This window comes from Eucyclogobius newberryi, unplaced genomic scaffold, assembly GCF_026437365.1.
Source record: "Eucyclogobius newberryi isolate DKJ021-1_F unplaced genomic scaffold, fEucNew1.0.hap1 SCAF_19, whole genome shotgun sequence".
NCBI classification, from domain to species: Eukaryota; Metazoa; Chordata; class Actinopteri; order Gobiiformes; family Gobiidae; genus Eucyclogobius; species Eucyclogobius newberryi.
The window spans coordinates 25497036-25524352 of NW_027315823.1; the positions used below are offsets into that span (position 1 = coordinate 25497036).

A 27317-nucleotide genomic window follows, 5' to 3' on the forward strand; every position below is an offset into this window, starting at 1 on the left:
CGCAATGACAACACCACAAATAATCATGAATGCAAACTGACCACACTGTATTTTGAAGTAGGCCACGCTTGGGTCACTCTGGTTCTTGTGTGAGCGTAAACGTCTCATACAATCAAGCCTCCTGAAGCCCAATTATCAAAGGGACGCAGCGCTGTGGTGAATGGGCAGCTGTGGTCACCATGGAAACTAAGTGTGTCTGTTTTTTTCCACAACAGTGTCTTTAGTACCTACGTAGAGTGTTTTTGGAGATTGTTTTGTGCTGATGCTTTAGTTGATGTACCTCCTTATGTATTATTATACAGTAAAATGTATTTATATCATCTGTGTCTTTGGCTGTTTTTGCGTTTCATAGACTTATGTATGCTGGAGATCTGGCTAGCCACACACTTATAGAGAACACCTGAAACCTTGTCAATTCCTCTTGAACCATGACGCAAATACAAGGTGGTTAATGTTTTAAAGGGTAAAAGGCTCACATCAGTGACCTGAAGGAGTCAGTAAAGTCACAGTTCAAGACTCTTGTGGATCTGGAGCACTGTAGAACAGCAGACGTTTGTCCCTTCTGATTTCTTCTAGTTTATTGGCATATTGTTCCAACCCTATTACTCAATAATAAATATGTATGATGGCCAGGCTTGTTACTTACTGAAACTAAAAACAAAATATTGTATACAAAATTGGACTATTTCATAATTCATAAATTGTGAAGGACTCACTATGTTTAGTATGGTGGTGCATGCATTCATCATTCATGTGCACTTTAAGCAACAAAGAAACTGCTGAAGCAGTAGGACAAATGCTTTTTAAATTATACTGAGGTGAAGGTAATATTCTCTAGTGGAGATATGAAAGACAACAGAATACTGTTAAGCATTCATTCTCATTGGCGACTGACCGCAGCTTTCAATAACTGCAGCCATTGTTCCAGGACATCAAACATATAAACTGTACTCTTCAGATCAAAGGTTTTCAAATAATTGTTTCAATACATAACTCTCTCTTATCTACTTTATATAAAAATAAATCAGCTAAGACAATCTCAACAGCATATTTACTGTATCCATTCACACTGCCATGCACACTCGAGGACATGCACGCTTCCTACAAATGTCAATGACTAAGGCAAGGATTGGGAATGGTGGGCACAAGGCAGTAGCTTTTAGGCTTGTAGGTCCTCTCCTTTATCTCCTGACTACTGACTTGGGACAGGGGGCAGTTGGGATTTTTTTTTGTCCTTGTTGAGACAGAGACTCCACATTCAGCACAGAGAAGAAATAGCTGTGAAAATAATTCCCATAGGAATCTCTGATCACATCCATTGGCTACCAAGAGGGCTCTGAACTTTTCCAAAATGTAAAAGTATTAGGAATGAACTGAAGACGGGGCAGTGACATTCTCAAATTGTAAGGTTTTCCCAGAGTATCCACCACACCACTCTTGTTCAAACCTAAATCCCCTAGTGATGCGTTCAGGTAATACAGGCATTGTTTTCAGCCACTATTGACCCTCAGAGATTTTTGTCTAAAGTATTTTGCCGTCCTCGGTCCCCTTTTCGCCCACGTCCCATTTCGGGTCCAACATGGTTCTCGTGAAGACCTAGTGGGAACAAACAGTTTTGCCCCAGCATTTTCTGCGCTGTCTCAAAATGGTTGGTGCCCCTCTGGTAGTTCCTGTTAATGTTACACTTCGGACTGGATCTGGAGAGCAGTCTCTCTGATGGGCTGGTGTCGGAAACATCCCTGTGATGTTCATCGTCGTCTGTGTCTGCATCAATGTACTTACTGATAGAAGAGTCATGGAAAGTGAAAACTGTGGGCCCAAGTGAAGCGCATTCAGGGGACTTGGGAGGGGTCCTGCTGCTGGCGGTGGTGTAAACCGAAACCTCCGGGCTCAACAAAGAGTCTGACAGAACTGACGAATCTGAAAGAGGTGACGGTCCGGACTCCCCATCACTACGGCAACTCCCTTTAGATGCAAGTCCCTTTGAGGAGTTTCCGGAAAAGAACAATTTCTTGGCAGTTTCTGAACATGTTCGCTTTGTGACTGACACCGGCGTTAGTATGGACTCTGACGTGTGCTTTTGACCAGGGTTGCTTGCCTTACTGGGCAGCGCTATAATGGGACTGTGCGAGAATAGGTTTGTCTCCTTAGTACCCAAGTCTATCATCGGGCCGTGTGAGAAACGTGGATTTTCCTGAAAGTCTGTCGTGCAACTTATGTAACTGTCAATGCTAGACAAGCTTTTCATATCCCCAATTCCTCCTAAAACCACTGCTCCATGATCTTGAATTGGATCTAGCTCTATCTCATCCCTGTGTTTGCCTACGCGGGATCCTTTTGCGTTCAGGTTGGGTTGTGACTGTGTTTTGGCCATCTGGTTATACATCTCCTCCAGCTTCAGCACATCGATTCTCTGCGGACTCCTGGTCTTACTCGGTGAACCCATCTCTTGTGCGTTGAACGACCGATTTGAGCTCGTTTCCGAGGCTTGTCTCTTGGGCGTCCACTTCCACCTGTTTGGCGAGAGATGGTTGTCATGTGGTCTTTCGCTTTTCTCCACCACGACGTCCATCAATTCCGCGCTACGAGCGAATGCCTCCTTTAGATTCATGGACACAATGCTACCGTTACGTTTCGCCCTCTCCAGTGCCTCCCTTCGTTTAAGTGCTTTCTCCTGCCTCTTCTGCTCCTTGTAGAACTCTGAGAAGTTATTTACAATGATTGGTATAGGTAGGGCGATGACCAACACTCCAGCTATACAACATAAACCTCCAACTATTTTCCCAAGAAGAGTCTTTGGATAAATGTCTCCATAGCCAACAGTTGTCATTGTGATTGTCGCCCACCAGAATGAAGCTGGGATGCTTTTGAACTTTGTGTCTTCTTCATCTTTCTCTGCAAAAAACACCAAGCTGGAGAAGATCATGATGCCCATCGCCAGAAAAAGAATAAGTAGGCCAAGCTCATTGTAGCTTCTTCTGAGAGTAAACCCCAAAGACTGTAGACCGGTGGAGTGACGAGCCAACTTCAGGATACGCAAGATTCGCATGATCCGAAAAATCTGGACAACGCGGCGGACATTTTGGAATTGCAATACACTTTTGTTGGACTCCGTCAAGAATATGGTGACATAGTAGGGGAGGATAGCTAGCAGGTCAATGACGTTTAAAGGGCCCTTGAAGAACTTCCATTTGTTGGGTGATGATAGGAAGCGGAGAAGGTACTCCATGGTGAACCAGGCGATGCACACGGCCTCGATGTGGGCCAGCTGAGGGTTGTCTGTGGACTGGCCATACTCGTCTGTGTCCTGGAGCTCCGGGAGGGTGTTCAGCGACAGGGCGATGGTGGAGAGTACGATGAAAAGGATGGAGATGATTGCCAGAATCTGTGGGCAGAGGAAGAGATGTGGTTGTCAGTAAAGATTAAAATAATGACGTAAAGGATTTGAAGATTCTATTTTCTCCTTTTCTTTCTACCGTTTGCCAATCACTTTTGCATCTTATCTAATCACATCTTAATCATGCATTCTGTATAAATTCTTTCCTCTCCTTAACCTTATCCAGAAAAAAAGTAACCTCAGCCTCTCCATGGCCTGTAATTCACTATTCTGTCTGTGTCTCTCTTGGTTGAATTCCTTAAAGAGATTTGTAAGGATTTGTAATGTTTTTGGACCGGTTGTAATAGTTTGATTGACGTCTTAGCTAGTGTATTTTATCCAATACTTTTATTTGAAAGGTGCGTTTTACATGCATGGGACAAGTCGTTAAGGAAAGTCTATTAAATTACTATATTCACTGGATATTGTTGAAAGAACAAAAGAACATCGTACATAATACAATTTGTTTCAGTTAATGGAACTTGGAGCAACTTTTTACTTTTTTCCTTCCACATGTGCAATATTCCACAATCTGCCTCTTACTATTCAATGATTATACTATTGACTAGGCATAAGGTGTATGCCTGAGGTCCCTCCTTTCCAGGCCCAGAATCCCATAACTGTGGATGGAGACAGATCTTATGAACATATGAAAATCAGTTTCATTCCCTTCAAGGACTCTTTCTCCAGGCATCCCTCCCACCCACCAGGATGGATAAGGGTATTGTTTAATAGATCCTGTGATAAAATATGCAATATAATGTCTTATCCTAGTAATCTCTTCTTCTTTCAAAACAGCATGAATGTTTATATTGGACAGACATACATTCAAACGTGCTCCAAAATGTACTTGTATGTAGACGTTTAAAGATGTTTGTTTTGTACTACTTTAGAAAAGCTTTGCCTTAACAAGAATTCTTTCCATGTTTACTTTTTCTTCTACAGCAAAAAAGTACATTTAATAGTCCAAACCAATAGTCCATACCAGTGCAATTAAGTGTGTCCGAGTTGAAACTAATGGATTGGATTGAGTGAGACTTATTCATGATTTCACAAAGCTTGTGCACATGATCAAATGCCCTTGTTGGAAATTAAGAGCCCTTTGATAGAGGGCCCCGTGTATTGCATGAAAATTAAAAAATGCAATTCATAATACAGACTGTAACTGAACAATTACAAACTATGGTTATTTGTTTTAACATTAGTAACAAAGATGTGTGGTGACGATGGTGAGATGTTGCTCTACACATCACACTGTTAGAAGAGTCTCAACCTAGCATTGCCTTAAAACTCCATCCAATAAATATACTGCTGCCATCTGCATTACCACAACATAACATAAATCCAACTATGCCCACATGCTCAATGTACTATGCATATTTAAAATCTCCCCCAAGCAAGCAAAACGTATAGGTAACTCCCAAGTGCTGGGAACAAAAATAAATAAATGTTTACAATATTTGTATAGTTATAGCCGTCAACTCCTTCCTTTCTGAAGAATTACATATTCCTTTCATATTCCAAGGGACACATGCCTGCATTTAAATGCATTTCAGTAAAAGGCTGGAGCTCAGGGCTGCCAATATCCGTCACAAATCCTGTTATACGGACATAATATGACACCTCCCAGTGCAATATCACATTATGAAAGATGTTAGAAGATTATAATCTTCAAATTATACCATCAAGATGTGGCCAATCACAGACTTGGATTCAAAAGGGTTTTAAGTAAGAGATTGCTTATGCTACATTGTCAAGTTATTTTAATTCATATAGATGACAACAAAAAGGAGAATATATCACGCTCTGCACAAGATTATACACCATTTCTTGTTGTATATTGTACTACTACAATATTCTTCTCAATGAAATATACCGGTATTATGATATGAATGCCACGTGAGCTCTTTATTACAGTTCCACTTCACAATTGTATGTTATCTTGTCCTATTCTCACAATCCCATTGTTCAGATAAATCCTCCAAAGAAATGCTTGGTGCTTATAAATCATCTGGAGCGATCCGCAGCAATGTGGGTACAAATAGGCCAACCGTTGCAATGACCTGACAATACTAAAACAATTCACTAACCAGATTTAAAGGGATTGCTTGAGAGGTTTGGCTTTATCTTCAACCAATCAGAGTGAAGAAGACTGTTGCCATAGGGTTGGAGCATCTTGCAACAGCCTATATGCGTATTTCTACTCTAACCTGCTCCTTGTGCCCCAAAGGGAACATATGTAAATTAAACTTAAACTGGAGATGCCAGGAGAGAGCAGGGCTGAGCAGCAGGGCTACACTGAATGTACAAATTGTAGGTTAAGGTAAGAAGAAATGTCCCTGCAATAACATCAAAATAGATATTATAACTACAACAGAATAAAGCAGCACCAACCAGGTCCACGTTGGCATCAAGTATGTTAGTGTCAATTACTACAGCGAGTCATTTTTCAATAGAAAGCTGGAACTACATTTTTAGGTGCTCAGTGTTTTGTTTTTTTAAGTGCAAAATGTCAGCTGTACAGGGTTGAATAATTAACGTATATGACTCATAAATTATGACTCCACCATTTTTGGAAATTTTCTAGTTAGTCATTACATACACAAACACTCACAAACGTGAGTCTGAGTGGTAGGTCGAATGTGGTATGAGCCTTACAGCGCATCAATCAGCTTTAAAACAGTTGTTATTGAAATTCTTGCCCACTTTGTGTCTTCTTCATCTTTCTCTGCAAAAAACAATTCATTTCTTTATCCAAATGTGGCAGAGTGGACTAATGCGTCCACTATTTTACTCCATGTTCACAGTTTACACTCACATTTCCAACAACGCCACCTGAGATTCTGGCTCAGGACCAATCTAATCGAAGGCATGGTTTAAGTTATTGATACATTTATTAATACAAATCGTCGATGTTCACAGTCCGTTGTCTTCATAGGAGACAGGTTCATACAAGAACTCACAAAAAGCGTTCAGTTAAAGCGTTCTCAACAAAAGGCAAGACAGGGTCTCTCCGGGCACCTGGAACGGGATGGCTGCAGCACGGCGCAGCTAGCGCGTGAGGCTTTACGCCTCACATCCCGGAGGTCGCACACCACGCGGGCCCATGGCAGCACCGCGGCACACTGGACTGAGGAGCGAGGTGGAGCACCCAGCAACCAGGAAGTGTGTGAGGTCAAAGGCCGACTGACGTCACCAGACAGCAATTTATGGACGTACGCTTGATCAATTCACCTATCAGGGGCGTCTAAGCAGTGGCAGGGCCCGCCTGCAGGCTATCCTACCACACAAAGCTTTTATATTTACCCAAACTGGGAGCAACAAAGTTTACTCTCTCCTATTTGTGTTTGGATTTAGGGTGTATTCACACTGGTGCATTAAGGTAAACTTCAGAAGACGACCACTGTATCAACTGAGCTTCTGCCACCTAGTATAAAAAAACATTACCCATAAATAAAGAAAGAATTTACAATGCTGTATATTAAAGGTTTGAAGCTCCAAAAACAATCAAAGAAGGATGTTTATAGGCAAATATTGGCAAAATGTGAATACAGGCAACACCCAAATCGTGTCTCGGTCTATTTTTGGCTCAAGATCAAACTTAAAAAAGCAATGACTTTGAGTGGATTCTTCGTGTTGATGGCCTATTAAAAGAGGATGGTGCCAGGGGACAAGCCTATCTGCAGGAGAGAGGACACATTGACCGAAGGGTTAGAGGGAGCGCGGCAGAGTGACAGGAAATCCCACGGTGAACTGGAACAAAGCCCTGGTCTGTTGCGATTATGGCACACTGTCATGTCCCTTCTCAGACTCTGTACTCCGAAGACAGCCATCATCTCTGAGACAAGGTGACACTAATAGACTGAACCAGTCTGCTACATCATATTCATGGATTAATAATTTTCTTTGACTTCTTTGAATCAATGTACCGTAATGACTTTTACTAATACAACAGTGTTACTTTAGTATAGGAATGTACACAAATAATACACAACTTTTCAAACTTTTCATTCCAAATACCACCAAATCTAAACCAGGTCTATATCAAGACTATACCTTCTTCTAAACTACAACTAAAACAGGTCTAGAATAGAACTAAGCCCTTCCTAAACAGGGACTAACCCAAAGGAGGATGTGGATTAAATTAAATTACTCTAAATTGAGTAAACACTGAAGAGAAGTCCGTGTACCACGAGAACAATCTTGCATGTGCTGCCAGTGGTACATGTACCACAGTTTGAGAACCTCTGCAATAGAGTCAATGCTAAGTTATTTGTTTTATTAAGTTATTCGCTTTATTTCAAACATGTAAGGATTATATGGACAAGTTATTTGTTATTCAAATAACATTATCAATATTGACTTGACTGATAAAAACTACATACCTGAGTCAAGGGCATCTGTTAAAATGAGCCTATATTATTTTTGTAACACCTATACTCTATTGACTTGTACATAGTCTCCCCAGAGTTGTGTTTGTGTACAACATACTTTACAATTTTAACTGTGTGAAAGTGCCTTCTGTTAGTGCAGCTTTGGTGAAAGAAGATGCAGCTCTTTGTAAGAAGTGGCTGTGGCCCAGTAACAGTGAATAATCTTTTGTGCTAGAGGCGCTTGTCAGGGTCAAACCCATACATCAGCGTTTTCCCTGGAGTACAGACAACCTTGAACTTTGCTCATTCTGAACAACTGAGCAGGTAACATTTATAAATGAAATATAACTTTCTTTTTTTTTTTTTCAAACACAAGGGCAAGTTTGGTCAAGAGGATGCGGTGTAATTTTACTCAAGCTGTAAGTTACTGCTATACTATAATGCTCCTACTATTAACCTATCGACTACCATTATCCCTCCTGCTACCAAGCTCATAAGCTCAATGATTGATTTATTTTAAGGTATGGATGCATTATATTCCTGTCATATACATCCATTCATTCATTCATTTTTGATTCAAATGTGTTGATCGATCAAATAAGAAACAAAGTGTGCTTAAAGCCTGCTCTATGTTGGAAAGGGTTATGAGCTGTCAATCAGGATCAATTCACTGTAAACATTAGCATGATCGATGGGTCAAGCTGGACAAAATATTGACTTTTCTTTCCGAACTTTTTCCCTCCCCTGCCTGCCCCAGAGGTTTGAATCCCACAATGCATTAGGTTTGCTCCCGTCTCGAGTGGCAGCAGAGGAACTCCCTGGCTCACTGCTTCTCACTTAGCACCTCTCTCATTAGCTGCAACAGGAACTACACCGACTGTAGTAGTGCTCTGTCAGGGGACGAGCCACTCCTCTCTGCAAGGCTGGGACACGAACACACATCTGCTACTACCTCCGGACGGAAAGAAAATGTCACCCTCGTCTACAGGAGAGGTGAGGAAACTGCCCTAAAAACAGTGCAACAGAGAGGTCAAAGCGTGTATTCGTAGGTAAAGTTCCATCCATCCATCCATCTTCTGCCGCTTTATCCGGGGCCGGGTCACGGGGGCAGTCTGAGCAGGGACTCCCAGACCTCCTTCTCCCCAGACACTTCCTCTAACTCCTCCGGGGGGATCCCGAGGCGTTCCCAGGCCAGCCGAGAGACATAGTCTCTCCAGCGTGTCCTGGGTCTTCCCCGGGGCCTCTTCCCGGTGGGACATGCCTGAAAAACCTCCCGAGGGAGGAGCCCAGGAGGCATCCCGAACAGATGCCCGAGCCACCTCAGCTGGCTCCTCTCGACGTGGAGGAGCAGCGGCTCTACTCCGAGCTCCCCCCGTGTGGCCGAGCTCCTCACCTTATCTCTAAGGGAGCGCCCAGCCACACGGCGGAGGAAACTCATTTCGACCGCTTGTGTCCGTGATCTTGTTCTTTCGGTCACTACCCAAAGCTCATGACCATAGGTGAGGGTAGGAACGTAGACCGACCGGTAAATAGAGAGCTTTGCCTTTCGGCTCAGCTCCCTCTTTACCACAACGGTCCGATGCAGCGACTGCATCACTGCAGCCGCTGCACCGATCCGCCTGTCGATCTCACGCTCCATCCTTCCCTCACTCGTGAACAAGACCCCGAGATACTTGAACTCCTCCACTTGGGGCAAGGACACCCCACCCACCTGGAGAGGGCAAGCCACCTTTTTCCGGTCGAGAACCATGGCCTCGGATTTGGAGGTGCTGATTCTCATCCCAGCCGCTTCACACTCGGCTGCAAACCGTCCCAGTGCATGTTGCAGGTCCGGGTTTGATGGAGCCATCAGGACAACATCGTCTGCAAACAGCAGAGATGAGATCCTGTGGTCCCCAAACCGGACACCCTCCGACCCCTGACTGCGCCTAGAAATTCTGTCCATAAAAATTATGAACAGAACCGGTGACAAAGGGCAGCCCTGGCGGAGTCCAACATGCACTGGGAACAGGTCTGACTTACTGCCGGCAATGCGAACACAGCTCCTGCTCCGGTCATACAGAGACCGGACAGCCCTGAGCAAAGGGCCCCGGACCCCGTACTCCCGGAGCACCCCCCAAAGGACACCCCGAGGGACACGGTCGAAAGCCTTCTCCAGATCCACAAAGCACATGTGGACTGGTTGGGCAAACTCCCATGAACCCTCGAGCACCCGATGGAGGGTATAGAGCTGGTCCAGTGTTCCACGACCGGGACGAAAACCAATCTGCTCCTCCTGAATCCGAGGTTCGACTATCGGTTGGATTCTCCTCTCCAGTACCTTGGAATAGACCTTACCCGGGAGGCTGAGGAGTGTGATCCCTCTGTAGTTGGAACACACCCTCCGGTCCCCCTTCTTGAACAGAGGGACCACCACCCCGGTCTGCCAGTCCAGAGGCACGGTCCCCGACCGCCACGCGATGTTGCAGAGACGTGTCAACCAAGACAGTCCTACAACATCCAGATACTTTAGGTACTCAGGGCGGATCTCATCCACCCCCGGAGCCCTGCCACCGAGGAGTTTGCGAACAACCTCAGTGACTTCAGCTTGGGTGATGGATGAGCCAGCCGGATGGATGAGTCCCCGGTCTCTACTTCCTCTTCGGAAGACGTGACTGAGGGATTAAGGAGATCCTCAAAGTATTCCTTCCACCGTCCGACGACATCCCCAGTCGAGGTCAGCAGGCCTCCACCCGCACCGTAAACGGTGTTGGTGAGACACTGCTTCCCCCTCCTGAGGCGCCGGACGGTTTGCCAGAATTTCTTTGGTGCCGACCGATAGTCCTCCTCCATGGCCTCCCCGAACTCCTCCCAGGCCCGGGTTTTTGCCTCTGCGACAGCACGAGCCGCGGCTCGCTTGGCCTGCCGATACCCGTCGATGACCTCCGGAGACTTACAAGCCAGAGTGGCCTGATAGGCCTCCTTCTTCAGTCTGACGGCATCCCTTACTTCCGGTGTCCACCACCGGGTTCGGGGGTTGCCGCCACGACAGGCACCGGAGACCTTGCGACCACAGCTCCAAGCAGCCGCATCAACAATGGAGGCGGAGAACATGGTCCACTCGGACTCAATGTCCCCAGCCTCCCCCGGGACATGGGAGAAGCTCTCCCGGAGGTGCGAGTTGAATACCCTACTGACAGAGGGCTCCACTAGACGTTCCCAACAGACCCTCACAATGCGCTTGGGTCTGACAAGTCTGTCCGGCTTCCTCCTCCGCCAGCGGATCCAACTCACCACCAGGTGGTGATCGGTTGACAACTCTGCCCCTCTCTTCACCCGAGTGTCCAAGACACGCGGCCGGAGGTCAGATGACACGACAACAAAGTCGATCATTGACCTCCGGCCTAGGGTGTCCTGGTGCCATGTGCACTGATGGACACCCTTGTGCTTGAACATGGTGTTCGTTATGGACAATCCGTGGCTAGCACAGAAGTCCAATAACTGAACACCGCTCGGGTTCAGATCGGGGAAGCCGTTCTTCCCGATCACCCCTCTCCAGGTGTCACTATCATTGCCCACGTGGGCGTTGAAGTCCCCCAGTAGAACAACGGAGTCCCCGGTCGGTGCACTGTCCAGTACCCCTCCCAAGGACTCCAAGAAGGCCGGGTACTGTGCACTGCTGTTCGGCCCGTAGGCCGCCACAACAGTGAGAGACCTGTCCCCCACCCGAAGGCGGAGGGACGCGACCCTCTCGTTCACCGGGGTAAACTCCAACACGTGGCGGCTGAGCTGAGGGGCTATCAGCAAGCCCACACCAGCCCGCCGCCTCTCCCTGCGGGCAACACCAGAGAAGTGGAGCGTCCAGCCCCTCTCGAGGAGATGGGTTCCAGAGCCCAAACTGTGCGTGGAGGTGAGGCAGACTATATCTAGTCGGTATCGCTCAACCTCCCGCACAAGCTCAGGCTCTTTCCCCCCCAGCGAGGTGACATTCCATGTCCCCAGAGTTAGTCTCTGTGTCTGGAGATCTGGTCACCGAGGCCCCTGCCGTCGACTGCCGCCCAGATCTCTCTGCACCGGCCCCTTATGGTTCCTCCTGCAGGTGGTGGGCCCACGGGAGGACGGCCCCACGTTGCTCTTTCGGGCTGTGCCCGGCCGGGCCCCGTGGGGTAAGACCCGGCCACCAGGCGCTCGCCATGGAGCACCCATCCCAGGCCTGGCTCCAGGATGGGGCCCCGGTGACGCCGATCCGGGCGACGTAAACTGCCTTGTTTGTGTTGTCATCATAGGGGGCTTCTGAACCGATCTTTGTCTGACCCGTCACCTAGGACCTGTTTGCCTTGGGAGACCCTACCAGGGGCATGAAGCCCCCGACAACATAGCTCCCGGGATCATTCGGGCACTCAAACCCCTCCACCACGTTAAGGTGTCGGTTCAAGGAGTAGGTAAAGTTGTGATAAATTAAAGGTCCCATAACATGCAAAATCGACTTTTCAGAGCTTTTAACCTTCTTACATTGCTATTTGTGCTTCATATATGTACCCAGAGTGTTTTTTGATTGATTCCCGCAGTTTTTACCTATATTACAGACTATCTCCTTTCCGCGAATCTCCAAACTGACGGGCGGTGGGTGCAAGACCGCGTCATAACCACAGGCACACGTCACCACCACCATTGGGCGGGGGAGCCAGATCGCTCTTCGCAAGGGTGGGGGCGAATATCAAACCAAGCCGTTTGCATTTCCGGGTTGGTGAGGGGGTCCAAGGTCTGGGTGGGATATTTCTTAACTATTATGTTAAGGGTGTTGCACAACCCTTATTATTATCAATTATACACTTAGGATAGACTACGAAACGTGAAAAAAGCATGTTATGGCACCTTTAAGGTCAAAAATCATAAAAGTATTGTATTTTCAGAGCTATTATTTATTTTATGTATTTGTTGATTATTGGGTCAGCTTCACTTGTGCTTCTCATGCTCTCCATCCAAACTCCAGAGGTTTAGCTGCATCTAGCTTGAACGTCTTTAGCTTCCCTTTTTTCATGTGACCGCGCAGCTCTCTGACTGCCAAGCCCGTCGCCATGACAACCCCCGTGGCAGCTCGACAGGCGGCGGCGACGTCGACCTGCCTCGGAAACAGCAGGCTCTCCTCCCATCCCTAATTTGTCTCACACCCGCCTCTTCCATGTACCCCGCGAGTCTCTGTAGGTCTTTTTGATTTGGGTCAGATTGCGTCGGGGATGCACTGTACCTCCTTTCTTTTTAGTGTTGCCATTTATAGCACATTCACACAAGGGAGCAGGCCTGCACTTGTTGTGCCAGTTCCAAGCTTTGATAATTGGAAAGACTGGCTTTAGCTTCGTAATTCAGTGTAATTAAAGACAATTGCCAATTATAATAATAAGACGCTGGCCATTTATAATCTCTGCAATATGGAAAACAATTAATGTTAAGGTGACCAATACAGTAATTTAAATAACAATTAAAAAACTAAATAAAATGGTTGAAGAACTGCTCCTGGTTAAACAATTAACAATGTAATTTACCCAAAATTTGGAATTTGACATGGCAAGCTCGGACGAGAAAAGAGTAAAGTAAAGAAAATATTGCATGAACATTTAAATCACAACTCTCCAGTCAATGGTTAAAAGTTCTGACTGTAATTCTAACATAGATTGCTTTCCAGCTCTGATTATGAACGTGCAGCACGCGGCCTCTCACTCGTCCTTGATGCTGTGGGAGAGAGAGAGCGAGAGAGAGGAGGAAGGAGTTTCCATGGAGACGGGAGGAGACTGAGGCTCCCACTTTTCCCCCGGCGTCGCAGAGAAACACTGGCACTGGCCTCACAGTGATCTCCAACACTTCCAACAAAACAGCACAGACGGATCAGAGCTCATCACACGGACGGAATAGAAAGGGTTTGAAATGTGTCTTTTCTCAAGCCATCTGTTTAATCGTCATCTTTGAATCCAGTTAAAAGGCCAGACAATAGAAATAAAATACAGTCAATTAACGGCTTCCTTTATGTCCACAAACCTTAAACTCGCACACATGAAAACCAACAAACAAAAGACAAAAAACCAACAAAAGTGATGGAGAATCTACATTTCCTTGCCAACAAAACATACTGTTTTCCACGATAAACATTGAACATTGAAACTACTCTACCAATTATGGGCTGTAATAAATAAAGCTCAGAATTAAACACACAATAAGAATAATTTATGAGTCATATACATTAATTATTCAACCCTGTACAGCTGAAATTTTGCTAAACCACACTTTTCCTTTTAGAAATACTGAGCACCTAAAATATTGTTCCAGCTTTCATTTATTGAACAATGACTCGATGTGGCTAACATACCTGATGCCAACGTGGCCCTTACCAGCTTCATCTATGTCAGAGCGGGCAGACACACAAAGGTGACAGGGAAGCACAGTAGAAGTGTTGTTCTAACTCTCTGTCTTAGAGAAGAGTCTGAATTCAGGTCAAAATGTAAAATGGATGGTCCTTCTTATTGTTAGAAACCATGTCAGACAGTGCACTTCGGTTCACCTTAAATATGTTCTCATCACTCCAGAGATTTGTCCATCTTTGCGCCGAGCAGACAATATAAAACATCCAGGTCTGACGTTTGCAGACTCCCCAAATGTAGCACAGCATTTGCACAGACGTTCTCATAAAAAAGACGTTGCAGACTGAATGACGCTCCCAGACAGGCTTAAACTCTCCTCTGACCTGAGGGATTTGTCATGTAATTGTAGAAATGTCCTTTCTCAGCACTGATTTCAACTCTGCATGTGCTAATTCCTAAATTCTAATGTAGTGCTTCGGTAATTTCCTTCCATTTTAAATGTGAAGTGTGATGTTGTGAGGTGACAGAATGGAAGACAGTGTGCTTTGATTTCAGATGGATGGATGTTTGGTTGGATCTTGATTGCGTTGCTAGCGTGCTAATGGACTTTAGGTGGACACTTGCTTTCGCTAAATCTGCTGTAAAACAAAACAACACTACTAAACTGAATTAGCCAAAAGCCAAATCTTCATTTTCCTTTTCCTCCTAATGAATAATGCAGCCGTTTTCAAAGCTATTCCAAACTCTTACGCAACTTAAGTGGATTGCGTCTACATTGTTTCCTGACTGCGTTCTAAAATACAACAGATTACATAAATGTTCCAGTCCGGACATTTTGGACTGCCCTGGAACTCGTCTCTGTACTTCACTCTCGAGAGCCCAAGTACAACACGGCTGACCCATCGAGTACAGCTCTAATGTAGGGGAGGAAATCTGTGTCCGCCGCCATCCATCTCCTCAATGAATCACACCTCATCTCCTCCGACTTTCAATTATTCATGCATTTCAGATGAAGAAGGGAATCCAGACTCAGCATCTATATTTAAACTAGAGCTGTGCGCCGAGGGCAGTATGAATAGAAGCAGTATAGGCACTGGTCTGGCACACAACATCGTTTTAACACTCGGACCAACCGCTCTGGCTAACTTATGGTGAAAAGACAAACAAACTACTTTCCCTTCAGACTCGTGGTGTCTTTATAGCGAGCGATGACCAGAAGGGCTGTGTTTGATTAAACCCTGTGTTTGCAGTATAATATTATTTTATGGTTTTGCTGTTTATACATTGATCTATTTTAATCGAACGAACCTGGGTCAAGAAGGAAAGGTTTCACTCCTGATTATATACTTAATATACAGCAAATACTGTATTTGCAACTGAGAGCAGAACTGAGACTTTGGAGGAGAAAACGTGACAATTTGTTGCCATATTACCCCACCGTAAATAAAACAAACTAACATGAATATTTACCACACAAAAAGTCAAACAACTCACAAGGCAAGCAAGAAAATAACAATAACTCTATTATGTATTTTATTTAAGCAGAATTTAAAACAGAGGGAACAAAATAAACCATAATCCTTTGGCCTAAGCAGAAATGCTCAGTGGTGGCTTTATGCCCCCAACCCACTTTGAACTTATAAAAAGGGTTTGATGTCTGTAAAAAAACAACAACTTTTAAATAAATTAAAATGTGTAAATGTTGCATAAATCCCAATCCTAAATCGGATCTGAGGGCCCTCAACCAAGAACAATACTTACATGTTCTGTATTCTGGTGCTTTTTAGCTGCAATATTACTAGTAACTCATCGCTCAGTTTATCATGAGGGCCCCCACAGTCCTTAAATTTTCCTGCTCCGCCCCTGCTCCAGCGTCACCCTAAGCCCTTCTGCACTTCTGCAGATCAGATTGAGGCTCTAGAAACACTACTTCCTGCAAACTATTGATGCTTTCCATTACAATTATGAAAACATGATTTAGACATCTGTTAGAAGTTGAACTTTGCGCACTCTGCGGTGTCAGCTCCGTGGTTCGGCGCGCCAACGCGACGCATCGTGTTTCATTCTCTCTTTTTCACGGTTTCTAATTTAATATGAGGCCAATTGTCGTCATCTGAAGACCGCTTTGCTCCTTGTGGTTCATAGAATACATCTGCATATCAAAACTGTTCCCAGCTGTGCCCCTGATCAGTTTAACCTGTGGCTTGCAGCTGCCTCCGCACATCTCAAACTCGCTATGGAGACAAATAGAGGGACACTTGAGCCCTTGGCCCTACACACTTGATACCCTACACACTTGACGCCCTACGCACTTGATTGCCTACGCACTTGATGCCCTACGCACTTGATGCCCTACACACTTGATACCCTACACACTTGACGCCCTACGCACTTGACGGCCTACGCACTTGATACCCTACACACTTGATACCCTACGCACTTAATGCCCTACACACTTGATACCCTACACACTTGATACCCTACACACTTGACGCCCTACGCACTTGACACCCTACACACTTGATACCCTACACACTTGATACCCTATGCACTTGATGCCCTACGCACTTGACGCCCTACACCAGTGGTGTCAAACTCGTTTGGGCCGCGGGCCGAATTTCGACGGTCAGGCTGGGTCGCGGGCCGAACCCCTAACACGTAAAACATAAAACTATTAAAAATATAAGAAATAAATAGCTTTATATAGCCTACGCTGTTTTGAAGCAATTACTGGATCGATTAAAAAAATTACAAAACGTTTGTGCTCATAAACTGAAATGTATTTAGAAAAACAAGTGTAATTTCACCAACACTGTGCTTCAGTTTATCTGCATTACAACTTCAGAGTTGATCTACAGTTCTACACAGAGATAAACATTTGACTTTAAAACAAAATAAACTTCTCAAGATCTAAAAAGCCTTTTAAATGTACTAATTAACATTTCCATGTCTGTGTAGTTATCTGTACACCTGAACTGACACACCACTAAACTTCTGCTCAAAAGTGCTTAAAGTGCACTTCTCCCTCGGCAGCTCACACAGCAGTGCAGCAGAGCCCCGTGGGGGAGGGGCGGCCACCAGCGGCATCGTGGGATGCGTAGTTTTAGCGATAAAAACGGTTACGGATGTAACTACGGTTCTATGAATCAATTTTTAAAAATCGTTTTTTGTTTTTTTTTAATATAAATTTGAAATGTTCGGCGGGCCAGATTAAAAACGTCTGGCGGGCAGGTTTGGCCCGCGGGCCAGAGTTTGACACCTATGCCCTACACACTAGACGCCCTACACACTTGATGCCCTATGCACTGTGTGCTTAATGGGCGCGGTGGTACTGCCTGTTTCAGAACAGACATGAAGAAATAACTGTTGTTAAAGTCTATATCACACATTAGATTGCACTTTTGCAGGGAATATGATTATATTTAAGATTTTACCAAATATTTCCTGCTTTTCTCCAATTTGGCAATTTTGGTCACTTCCTGTTTGGACACGGCCAGCAAATATGATTTAAGTTTAATTCCACTACTGCTACTTACCAACCAGATTGTAAACAAGGGCCAAAGTCCATCTAAATCATACAATAGTTATGATGTTGGACAAATAATTACACCTGAAATCATGATTATTTTGTGAAATTATTGTTTAAACTGGAAAGTTGCAGTTGAGTTATTTTGTGTAGATGTCTGCACTACTTCCTGTCTTCACAAACTGCAACTTGACTGATTAAAAACTATGATAATTATTGACCACAGGGACTATTTCACCAAACAACGTCATAATTAGAAAAAACATGAGAACCTATCATATGTCTTTGCCTTGAAATCTGCCGAAATCTTGTCAAGGCATTTCAAAAGGAGAATGCACCCTTTCTCCAATTCTGTTGTCTCAGCAAAATATCAAAATAAATATCGATCTGTAAAATTGATATTGTGGTAATTTTTTTTGCAGATTGTTACATCCCTAAATGCTGAAATGCCCGAGGGTCTGTTTGTTTATTAGAGGAACATTACCCAACTTTTCTCCCCAGAAATTATGACACTTTTGAGATGAACGCTGTATATGTATATGATGTACAGTATATGTATATGATGTACAGTATATGTATATGATGTACAGTATATGTATATGATGTACAGTATATGTATATGATGTATATGTGTAACGACAATGCAATGTGTTGTGTCAAGATCCAGATGCTCTAGATCTATATCTGGCACGGCTCCCGCAGAGAGAAATCATAAAGAGGAAAAATTTCCAGTGAATTGTGGAGCAAGTATACAGATGAGATGATGAATAATATTTTCTTGGTGGCTAAATTTAGGATTCCCCCACAGACAGCTATTTGTTTCTGTCATTTTTGTTTTGCATTTTGCTCCCACAATCATTGATTATGAGTTATCCAATATGATTACACATAATGATTTACTTGTGAATGTAGCGGTGACCTAACAACACAATAAAGTAGTACAAAATAATAATAACAGCATATCCATAAACTCTCAAAAGCTCTAACTTTTTATTCTACTTGAACATTATTTGGTACATTTTATGAGAAGCAATACAAATAAAACATTGAATATTAATCACAATTTTAGGAGTAAAATTAAGTAATTTCAATGCAGTTTATAGTACGTTTTTATCTGTATGTTTATGTTGTATTGACTTTCCTTCACATAGAGAAACGGTGACGCAATAAATAATGTGATTGAAAGAAACTTAAGGCGAGACACTGCAGCTGAAGAGGGAATATCAATTTAAAACGTCTTGTCTAGTTTATTTACATAAAGGAAAGAGCAAATAATGAAGTTTTACATCATATCATAAGGCATTCAAAAACGAAAAACTATTTCCGACGTCCAAAGCTGAAAAATAGATTTCTGCTCTTCCTTCAGTACGATCCTTTCAAACTTACTGTTAAGTTTGTGTCTTATCTTTATGTCGCTAAAACTGCATTTTGAGAAAACCGACTTTTAGAAGTTACAATGTATAAATCTATAGATGAAGGTGCAGACTGGACAATGTTGTTTCCACATGAAAGCTTGTATAATCAGAGAACAAAGAGATAAAAAAAAAAGATTTTTACTATTTTTAATGTCAAAAATGTTGACGTTTCTTCTGACATTGTGACATAGTGACATCCCGACTTTCAACAAACTCCTAACAATACAGCGCGCAGGTAGAGTGCTGTTGGTGCCGTTCGCCCGAGTTTATTTTGACTGAAATCCGAGAGCGTCACAGGATCCTCGACAGACAGCGGCTCAAGAGGAGAGAGATGTAAACACGGGCCAAGCATTGATTTGAAACACCAAATCTCACACAAACAGCAGTGAATCAGAGAGTTACTGACAGTTGCCAAGGAGATGGCAAATCTGAACTTTTAAAACATTTTTAGTGACGACAAAGAAGGAGGAAGAAAAGAAGACGGATGTTCAAACATGAGGCAGAGAAAACAAAGATGTTACTGTTCTGTTCAGCACCAGAGCAAAAAATGAAGAGGAAAACTACACTGTCACTGCAGGATTTTAGTAGCAGATGTGTACTCAGACTTAGCAGCTCTCTCCACCCTTTAAAACGCTTGGAAACACAAAACAAACTAAATTACAGAATGGAGTAAAACGGGATGTGGAAAATAATGTGATTTCAATGGAGAAACTGGGATTAACCTCAGAAAAAACAAAATATGAAAAGGTTTTGGCAAATGAAAACAAGTCAGATGTGAATATATCAGAGTCTGGTTTAAAGACATTTACCAGTGTGTTGTACATTATTTGTTTATTTACTTTCACCTTTCAAATTTGTTGCTTATGTTTTCTTATAAAGACTAAAAATAGTTAATGACGTTTTCCATTCTGGAATTTGTGACTTTCTTATGAAGGATTCACCGAGTGTTGGCCCTCAAACTAGTCCGCCCCACACTTTAAGAAGCCTTGTGTCATGACATTGTGAGGTGCAATGATCACAGATGTAAATATGTTTAACTTCATAGTCCCACACCTTTGGCACTTCACGTTCTGATTAGTTCATGAGACGTTGCTGTACAAAGTTCTGGCATAAAGCACAATGGAACGTGTTTTTTCACATACAAACCTAAAAATGTAATTGAACAATCTCTTCCAGAGAGTGAAGAAAAAGCAGTGGCCATCGAAGCACAGCCATCATCAGCTCTCATCCTAAAGCACACAGCGCTTCCTTACGAGTTTGTGGTTTTACAATACACTTTGTGAGACAAAAGCTGCAGCTGCTGTAAGACTTTAGTGTTGATAGTATTACAAGTATAATTGTCACTATTCTCAACAAAATATGGAGAATGTTTTCAATAAAACGTGCAGAGCACATTATTATACAATTTGCATTGAAAACTATTGTAAAAATAATCTCTTGCGACAATCTTTAATCCCAAATTTATGCTCTCAGACGATATTGTGCTTTTATGCGAGGCAGATTTGTGTGATCCTGGATCATCGCTCTCAGTGCTGCTAATCCATTTGTGAGTGGCCTGGGATTAACAGAACTGAAAAACACTGATTTGGGAATTAAACCATTTTAGAGTTCAAATGTGGGGCTTCCCAGACTGTAGTGATAAATGATGGGAAACTCGACAAAAAGGTATAATAGGCAGTTCTTGTTGTCTGTTTGAGATAAGCACCTCAGGGTAAGCATCACATTCAGACTCTAACAGTGAGTGAGTAATGACATTAAAGAGAGCTCAAAACACAGTTAAGATGGGAAAAAACTAAAACAGTCTGATAAGAAACATAAAAAACTACTTAGTTTGTACCAAACATCTACAAAAAAAAGAGAAGAAAATTAGGGCAACAGGAACACTGCAGCTACACTCACATTTATCACTGACTTGTGATCACACACAGTTAATCTCATTACCTTTCTCTGCATAAATAAGATGTTTTTGAGTCTGTTTTTTGAGGAAGTGTCCAAAATCTCCAACTACCATTGGCAAACAAGCCAGCTCTGCTCAGCTCTGCAGTCGCAGCAACAACATTTTTCTCCATTTTGCCGAATAAAGTTAATTTCAGTGAAACAAAAGCTATAGAACAAACATCAGGAATAAATGCAAAGAAACCCATTATGCTGCCTATAATTGCCTCAGTCAGAATGTTGAGAAGTATTATTTTCTATAAAATAATGTTGTTCATTGTATTGGCAATTCTGGCTGTTTAAGTGTAAAACGAGGGAAAGTCTTACTGATAAAATGTCTGCTATAAATCAGATTGATTTGTGTGAAATGTTCAATGTTGATGTAATTAACACTTCACAGATTCCCTGGGCAGCCTGGCTCTTTGTGTCTGAGTAGAACTTATTCACTACAGATCTGCAGCTCTGTGTACAATAGTACAATCAGAAGGAGGCGGCGCTCATGCAGCTTCTGGAATGAGGTGGATAATGATTATCTGTGACGTAGCTGGTGGTACCAAGGTTCACATGCTGTGACTGAGATGGGGCTCTAATTGGCTGCTTCTACGGCCTAATACCACTGAGTAATTGGGAGCAGAAAATACTATTAATAGTAGTCAAAAATGTCACATCACGCTGAGGAGTAATTGCTCATAAAAATGTAAAACTATGACAAAAATGCAAAAGGAGAAAGAAGGGTTCTCAATTACTCCATCACCGAAAACCCAAATGCAAATATTTACAAGGTAAACATAATAATGCACGCTATTGGAATTATTGCAATATTTGATATGGCTGTTAAGAATTGCAATATCTATATTATTGTGTGTGATATTTTAATATACATTTTGACTGGCTGCAACTAACAATTACTTTAGTAGTCGACTAGGCAGCAATTATTTCTATTGTACATTGAGACTTTTTGGCTTTTTGGCCAAATAAAGAGTGAAATATGAGTGAGGCTTGGATAGAGAAGATTTATTAAGGAATTTATATTGAGGATTTATTATTATTATTATTATTATTATTATAATTTTTTACATTTTGATTTAATAATGCTACTCTCTTTGTTATTAAAAAAATATATTTTAGTTTTTTATTTTAGAGTCTGTTTAGTCCAGATAACGATTATGATGATCAAAATAGGACAATGATTATTTTTAATAGTCAACTAGTCAAGGTTTATGAGAATTTCATTTGTATGAAATTAAAAAACTAAACTGAGATAAATTTAGACAGAATGAGGAACATTCAAAGTTTTTATAGAAAAAAACATCAGATGGAGGAACTCACTGCAATATATTTAGTTAGACAATATTAAGTAATACAACGTTGGACTGTAGAGTCAAAGCAAAAAGGAATCTTAATATATTTATTCAGAAATGTAATCAGATTTTATTTAGTCATCTTTTTTTTCTCCCAATTTTGCAAAAAGTCATCAAATACAATGAAAATAAATCTGTTTTGGGATGAGAAAAGTGCAAGAACAAACAATGCACCCGTCCAAAAACAATGTTAGACAGATTTAACTGACCTATCTCCTCTTTCAAACAGTTTTCTGGCTTCTAATGCTAATGAATTGAATGAGTAAAAACCTTGTATTGCCAAAGCTCCTTGAAGTATTTCCTGTTTGAAATTCATCTTATGCGTATGACCAAGTCCCTGCTGCACATTTGCGAGCTGTGTCTGACGGAGACTGATTTCAGACTCACACTTTTTTAATATATATCTGTGACCTCCAGAGTTACGCTTTGTTGCACTCGACACATGAGGTCAACACAACGGCGCTCCTGGACGCTCATGGTAACTCGACAACTGAGACCCCGACCGACTTTTGAATCACGATGAATTTCCTACAGGGTAAAGTTCAGGTTGATTAAAGGGGCTTTTAAATATCAATTAACAGAAACAGAAGGTTCAAGAATCAAGGTTTGATTAAAAGATTCAGCCCAACTTCTTTCACAGTGATGGAAAGTACCAAGGTGCAAAAGTACAAGTAATGTGTACCAAATCTTTTTTTTTTTTTTTGCATTATTCACAGTGACATTCTGCACAAAGGTTTTGAGTTCAAGTGCTGGCTTTGAGTAAACAAAAATATACATAAAACTCACTTGAAAAAAATAAGATTCAAATGGCCAAATACACGACGCACAATTATTTATAAAAAAAAACACCACATTTAAGTCTTTAACAGTTCTCAAATTCTGCGTGGAATACTTAATTTTGACTATTTTATTTATTTAGTATGTACTTCAAAACATTGTGTTACTCATACATTTGCTTGTCTTGCTCTAAACAAAATATGATGTTCGATAATGCATAAAACCCACATTCACCATTAACCATTTTTCTGTTTTCAGATTACGTCCTTTCTATTGATCTGGTTTCATTATGTCTGCACATTTGTTCATCGAGATTCTAACTCTAATTCAACTCTTTCATTTGGTCTTTGCTGCTAAACTGTATACAGGCTACATTATGACAGTGAAACCTCCCATCATGCATTCAAATGATGAATACACTTGTTTAGAAGCACTCCAAACTTATGAAATGAAACAAAACATCCGAGCGAAATCAGAGCTTAATATCAACTTAAACAAAACTATACAATTATAACAAAAGACAAAATAATAACAAAGGGACACTTAAAACAAAGGATTACGAGCGACGACCTCTTCCTAACACAGGATTTGCAAAAGGGAAGAGGAAGTGCACCACACCAAGAAGAAATGAAATACAGAAGACGTGGCTGGAGGACCAAGACAAGCAAAGTTAATCAAACACCAACACAATAATCAACAAAAGCACAGTTTTGTGTACTTAGAATATTGTGATGTAAGAACTGGGTACATATAATTACGCACTGCCCTGTTCATCCACAACACAAAACACAAAACACATGAAAACGATCCTCAAACACGGCTTCGGGTCACTGTGGTTCAGGTGTTTCATCTCATTCCGGACATTGTGATGTGATGAGCGTTGAGTGAATATTTGAACAGTGGAATCGCAGAGGACGACATTTCACGCAGAATGTCTTTAACACATTTTACACAAAGGTTTTTAAATAATGACATGTACAAACTGTCATACTCTTAAAACTGTCCCCAGAAAACCTAAAGATTTGCACATCATGTAATTACACACACAGTAAAGTAGAAATCCTTTAAGCAAGCAATACATCTCTATTTATTCTACAAATAAAGGTTATGATTGTTATCGCTACTTCTATATTCGTTCGGGACGGCTGATTGCAGAGTAAACATTAAAGAGGGTTTTTGACTGTTTGTAAAGGCTCGAATAAAGTATTGTTAGGGGACCATTTTAACACAGTTGAATTTAAACTACATTTACATATGCAGTAGTAATATTGTGATGGTTTTAGTAGTAAGCAGGGTTGTCAAAAGTATTGAAAATCAGATACTAATTGATATAGAAACTAGTATCAAAACTGGATAGACATTTTAACGAGCATTGATACTAAAAATAATGAATAACAGGATCAAATTTGACCTTTTCACTACAAAATGATCCTGAGCGTTGTTATAACTAGTACAGGTAACGTAACAAGCTGTTATTTAGCTTATTGTCTTTTAAAAATGGTTTGTAGAGAATCCAAAAACTGTGCTCAAGAGTAAAGTTACTTCAAAGTCATATTGTTCAAGTAGAAGTGCTAAGTTGTGGTCCAAGAAATTACTCAAGTAAGATGAAAGACGTATTTGGTGAAACTATTACTCAAGTAAGTAATTCATAATCATAATTTGAAGTTGATTATTCTCAAAGGATGAATACAAAAACGACAAAAACTAAATCATATTTGAAGGAGCGGCGCAAGGAACACAAACGTTCAAATCATTTCACGTTGTCAGAACAGAACTCTCACTGTGAAAAGAGGAACCAAAACTTAGTTAAGTTAGTGTTACTTCAATAAAAACATTACTCACATCGGAGTAGAAAAAAGCTTCAGTTGTAGTCATCTGGACTCAGTTAGAAAAAATAGACGTTTCGACTCTCATCCAAGAGTCATTGTCAATAACAGAATTTAGATCGAGAACTCCGATATTAATACTGTTCTGTGGTAAGACCCACCCATTGGGAGGAGCCTTCCTGAAGTAGAAAGAGTTGTTTGTTTCAACAGAAACTCCCCCCTTGTATCTACCGAGCTAGCCTATTCAGAATTTTAATGGGCTATTAGAAACCTCTTTGTCTTTGTGAGACCCTGGCTCAACCACCCTGAGTACCTGATTAGCATCTGAATGTCCTTGTCCTGGTCCTCTACCTTTCCAGGGGTTCAGTAACCCATTATAAATAACAGGAAGATTAAACCTTAGCCCTCCATTTCTGTTTAAAGAAGGTATTTCTTTTTTAACAAAAATAGCTTCCTTGACTCCTCTTTCAAACCATCTTTTCTCCCTGCTTAAAACCTTCACCTCACCGTCTTCAAACGAGTGATTAGAGGCTTCAAGATGGAGATGCACGGCGCTCTGAGGTCCTGAACTAGTATTTCTTCTGTGCTGATAGAGCCTCTTGTGTAGAGGCTGTTTTGTCTCACCTATGTACCATTCTTTACAGCTTTCTTCACTGCATTGGATCGAATAAACTACATTGCTCTGTTTTTGAGTCGGCAACGGCAAAGTGATAGACTGTTTACAAAGGCTGGAAAAAGAGGAAGCGATAGACCGGCCTCTGTATTACAGACTGTATCCTGCATTTATGGCCTTCCAAAAATACACAAAAAGGAGGTTCCACTCAGACCCATAGTGTGCAGCACAGATTCCATCACTTACAATGTGGCCAAGCATTTAACAACTATATTGGCTCCGCTTGTGGGGAATTCGGTACATCATGTGGAAAACACGCACAACTTTGTGGATAAAGTGAAACATCTCCAACTGGACCCAGATGACCTCATGGTTTCATATGATGTTGTGTCCCTGTTCACCTGCATCCCGACCTCTGATGCAGTAGCAGCAGTGAGGATCAGACTGCAGGAAGACACCACCCTACAGGAAAGGACCAAACTGACACCTGAACACATATGTAAACTGTTGGACATCTGTCTGAACACCACTTACTTTCAATTCCGGGGACAATTTTACAGACAGATTCACGGCTGTGCCATGGGCTCGCCCGTCTCTCCCATAGTGGCCAACCTGTACATGGAGCACTTTGAGAAGAAGGCACTGGCCTCATTCTCAGGCATAGCCCCAAAACTGTGGCTCCGCTATGTCGATGATACTTTTGTAACAATTAAGAAACAAGAGCTGGAAACCTTCTCTGATCACATCAATGCTGTGGACCCACATATCAGGTTTACAAGCGAAGACGCTAAGGAGAATCGCTTGGCCTTTCTTGATTGTTCCACGATCAGAGGAGAGGACGGGAAACTCCAAATAGAAGTATACAGGAAACCTACACACACGGACCAGTATCTGCTCTTTGGTTCCAACCACCCACTACAGCACAAGCTTGGGTGTGATCAGAACCTTACAACACAGAGCTCAAGGTGTGCCCACCAGCTCAGAGGGCAAGAAGAAAGAGGAAAAACATGTCTGAAATGCCCTCTCAGCCTGAGGTTACCCCGCTTGGGCTCTCAACAGAGTGAAGAGAACCAAGAAGCAGGACAAAAGGGAAACTGAACAGAGAAGGAAGGGTGTTTCTATCCCTTATGTGTCTGGCCTGTCGGAAAAACTGCAGAGAATTTTTAGACAACACAAAGTCCCTGTTTATTTTAAACCAGGAAACACTTTAAGACAAAAACTGGTTCATCCTAAGGACAAGTTGCCGACTCAAAAACAGAGCAATGTAGTTTATTCGATCCAATGCAGTGAAGAAAGCTGTAAAGAACGGTACATAGGTGAGACAAAACAGCCTCTACACAAGAGGCTCTATCAGCACAGAAGAAATACAAGTTCAGGACCACAGAGTGCCGTGCATCTCCATCTTGAAGCCTCTAATCACTCGTTTGAAGACGGTGAGGTGAAGGTTTTAAGCAGGGAGAAAAGATGTCAAGGAAGCTATTTTTGTTAAAAAAGAAAGACCTTCTTTAAACAGAAATGGAGGGCTAAGGTTTAATCTTCCTGTTATTTATAATGGGTTACTGAACCCCTGGAAAGGTAGAGGACCAGGGCAAGGACATTCAGATGCTAATCAGGTACTCAGGGTGGTTGAGCCAGGGTCTCACAAAGACAAAGAGGATTCTAATAGCCCATTAAGATTCTGAATAGGCTAGCTCGGTAGATACAAGGGGGGAGTTTCTGTTGAAACTAACAACTCTTTCTACTTCAGGAAGGCTCCGCCCAATGGGCCGGACTTACCACAGAA

The 27317-nt window shown here is 42.2% G+C and overlaps 1 protein-coding gene across 1 annotated transcript in view; it reads right to left on the reverse strand.

Moving 5' to 3' along the window:
* Nucleotides 1-977: 977 nt before the first annotated feature.
* kcnb1 (potassium voltage-gated channel, Shab-related subfamily, member 1) overlaps nt 978-27317 on the reverse strand; it is a 40577-nt gene continuing 14237 nt past the window's right edge. Inside the window, exon 3 of the mRNA XM_072452439.1 lies at nt 978-3385. Coding sequence (XP_072308540.1) covers nt 1508-3385 — 1878 coding nt within the window. The 3' untranslated portion in view covers nt 978-1507. The remainder of the gene's footprint in view (nt 3386-27317) is intronic.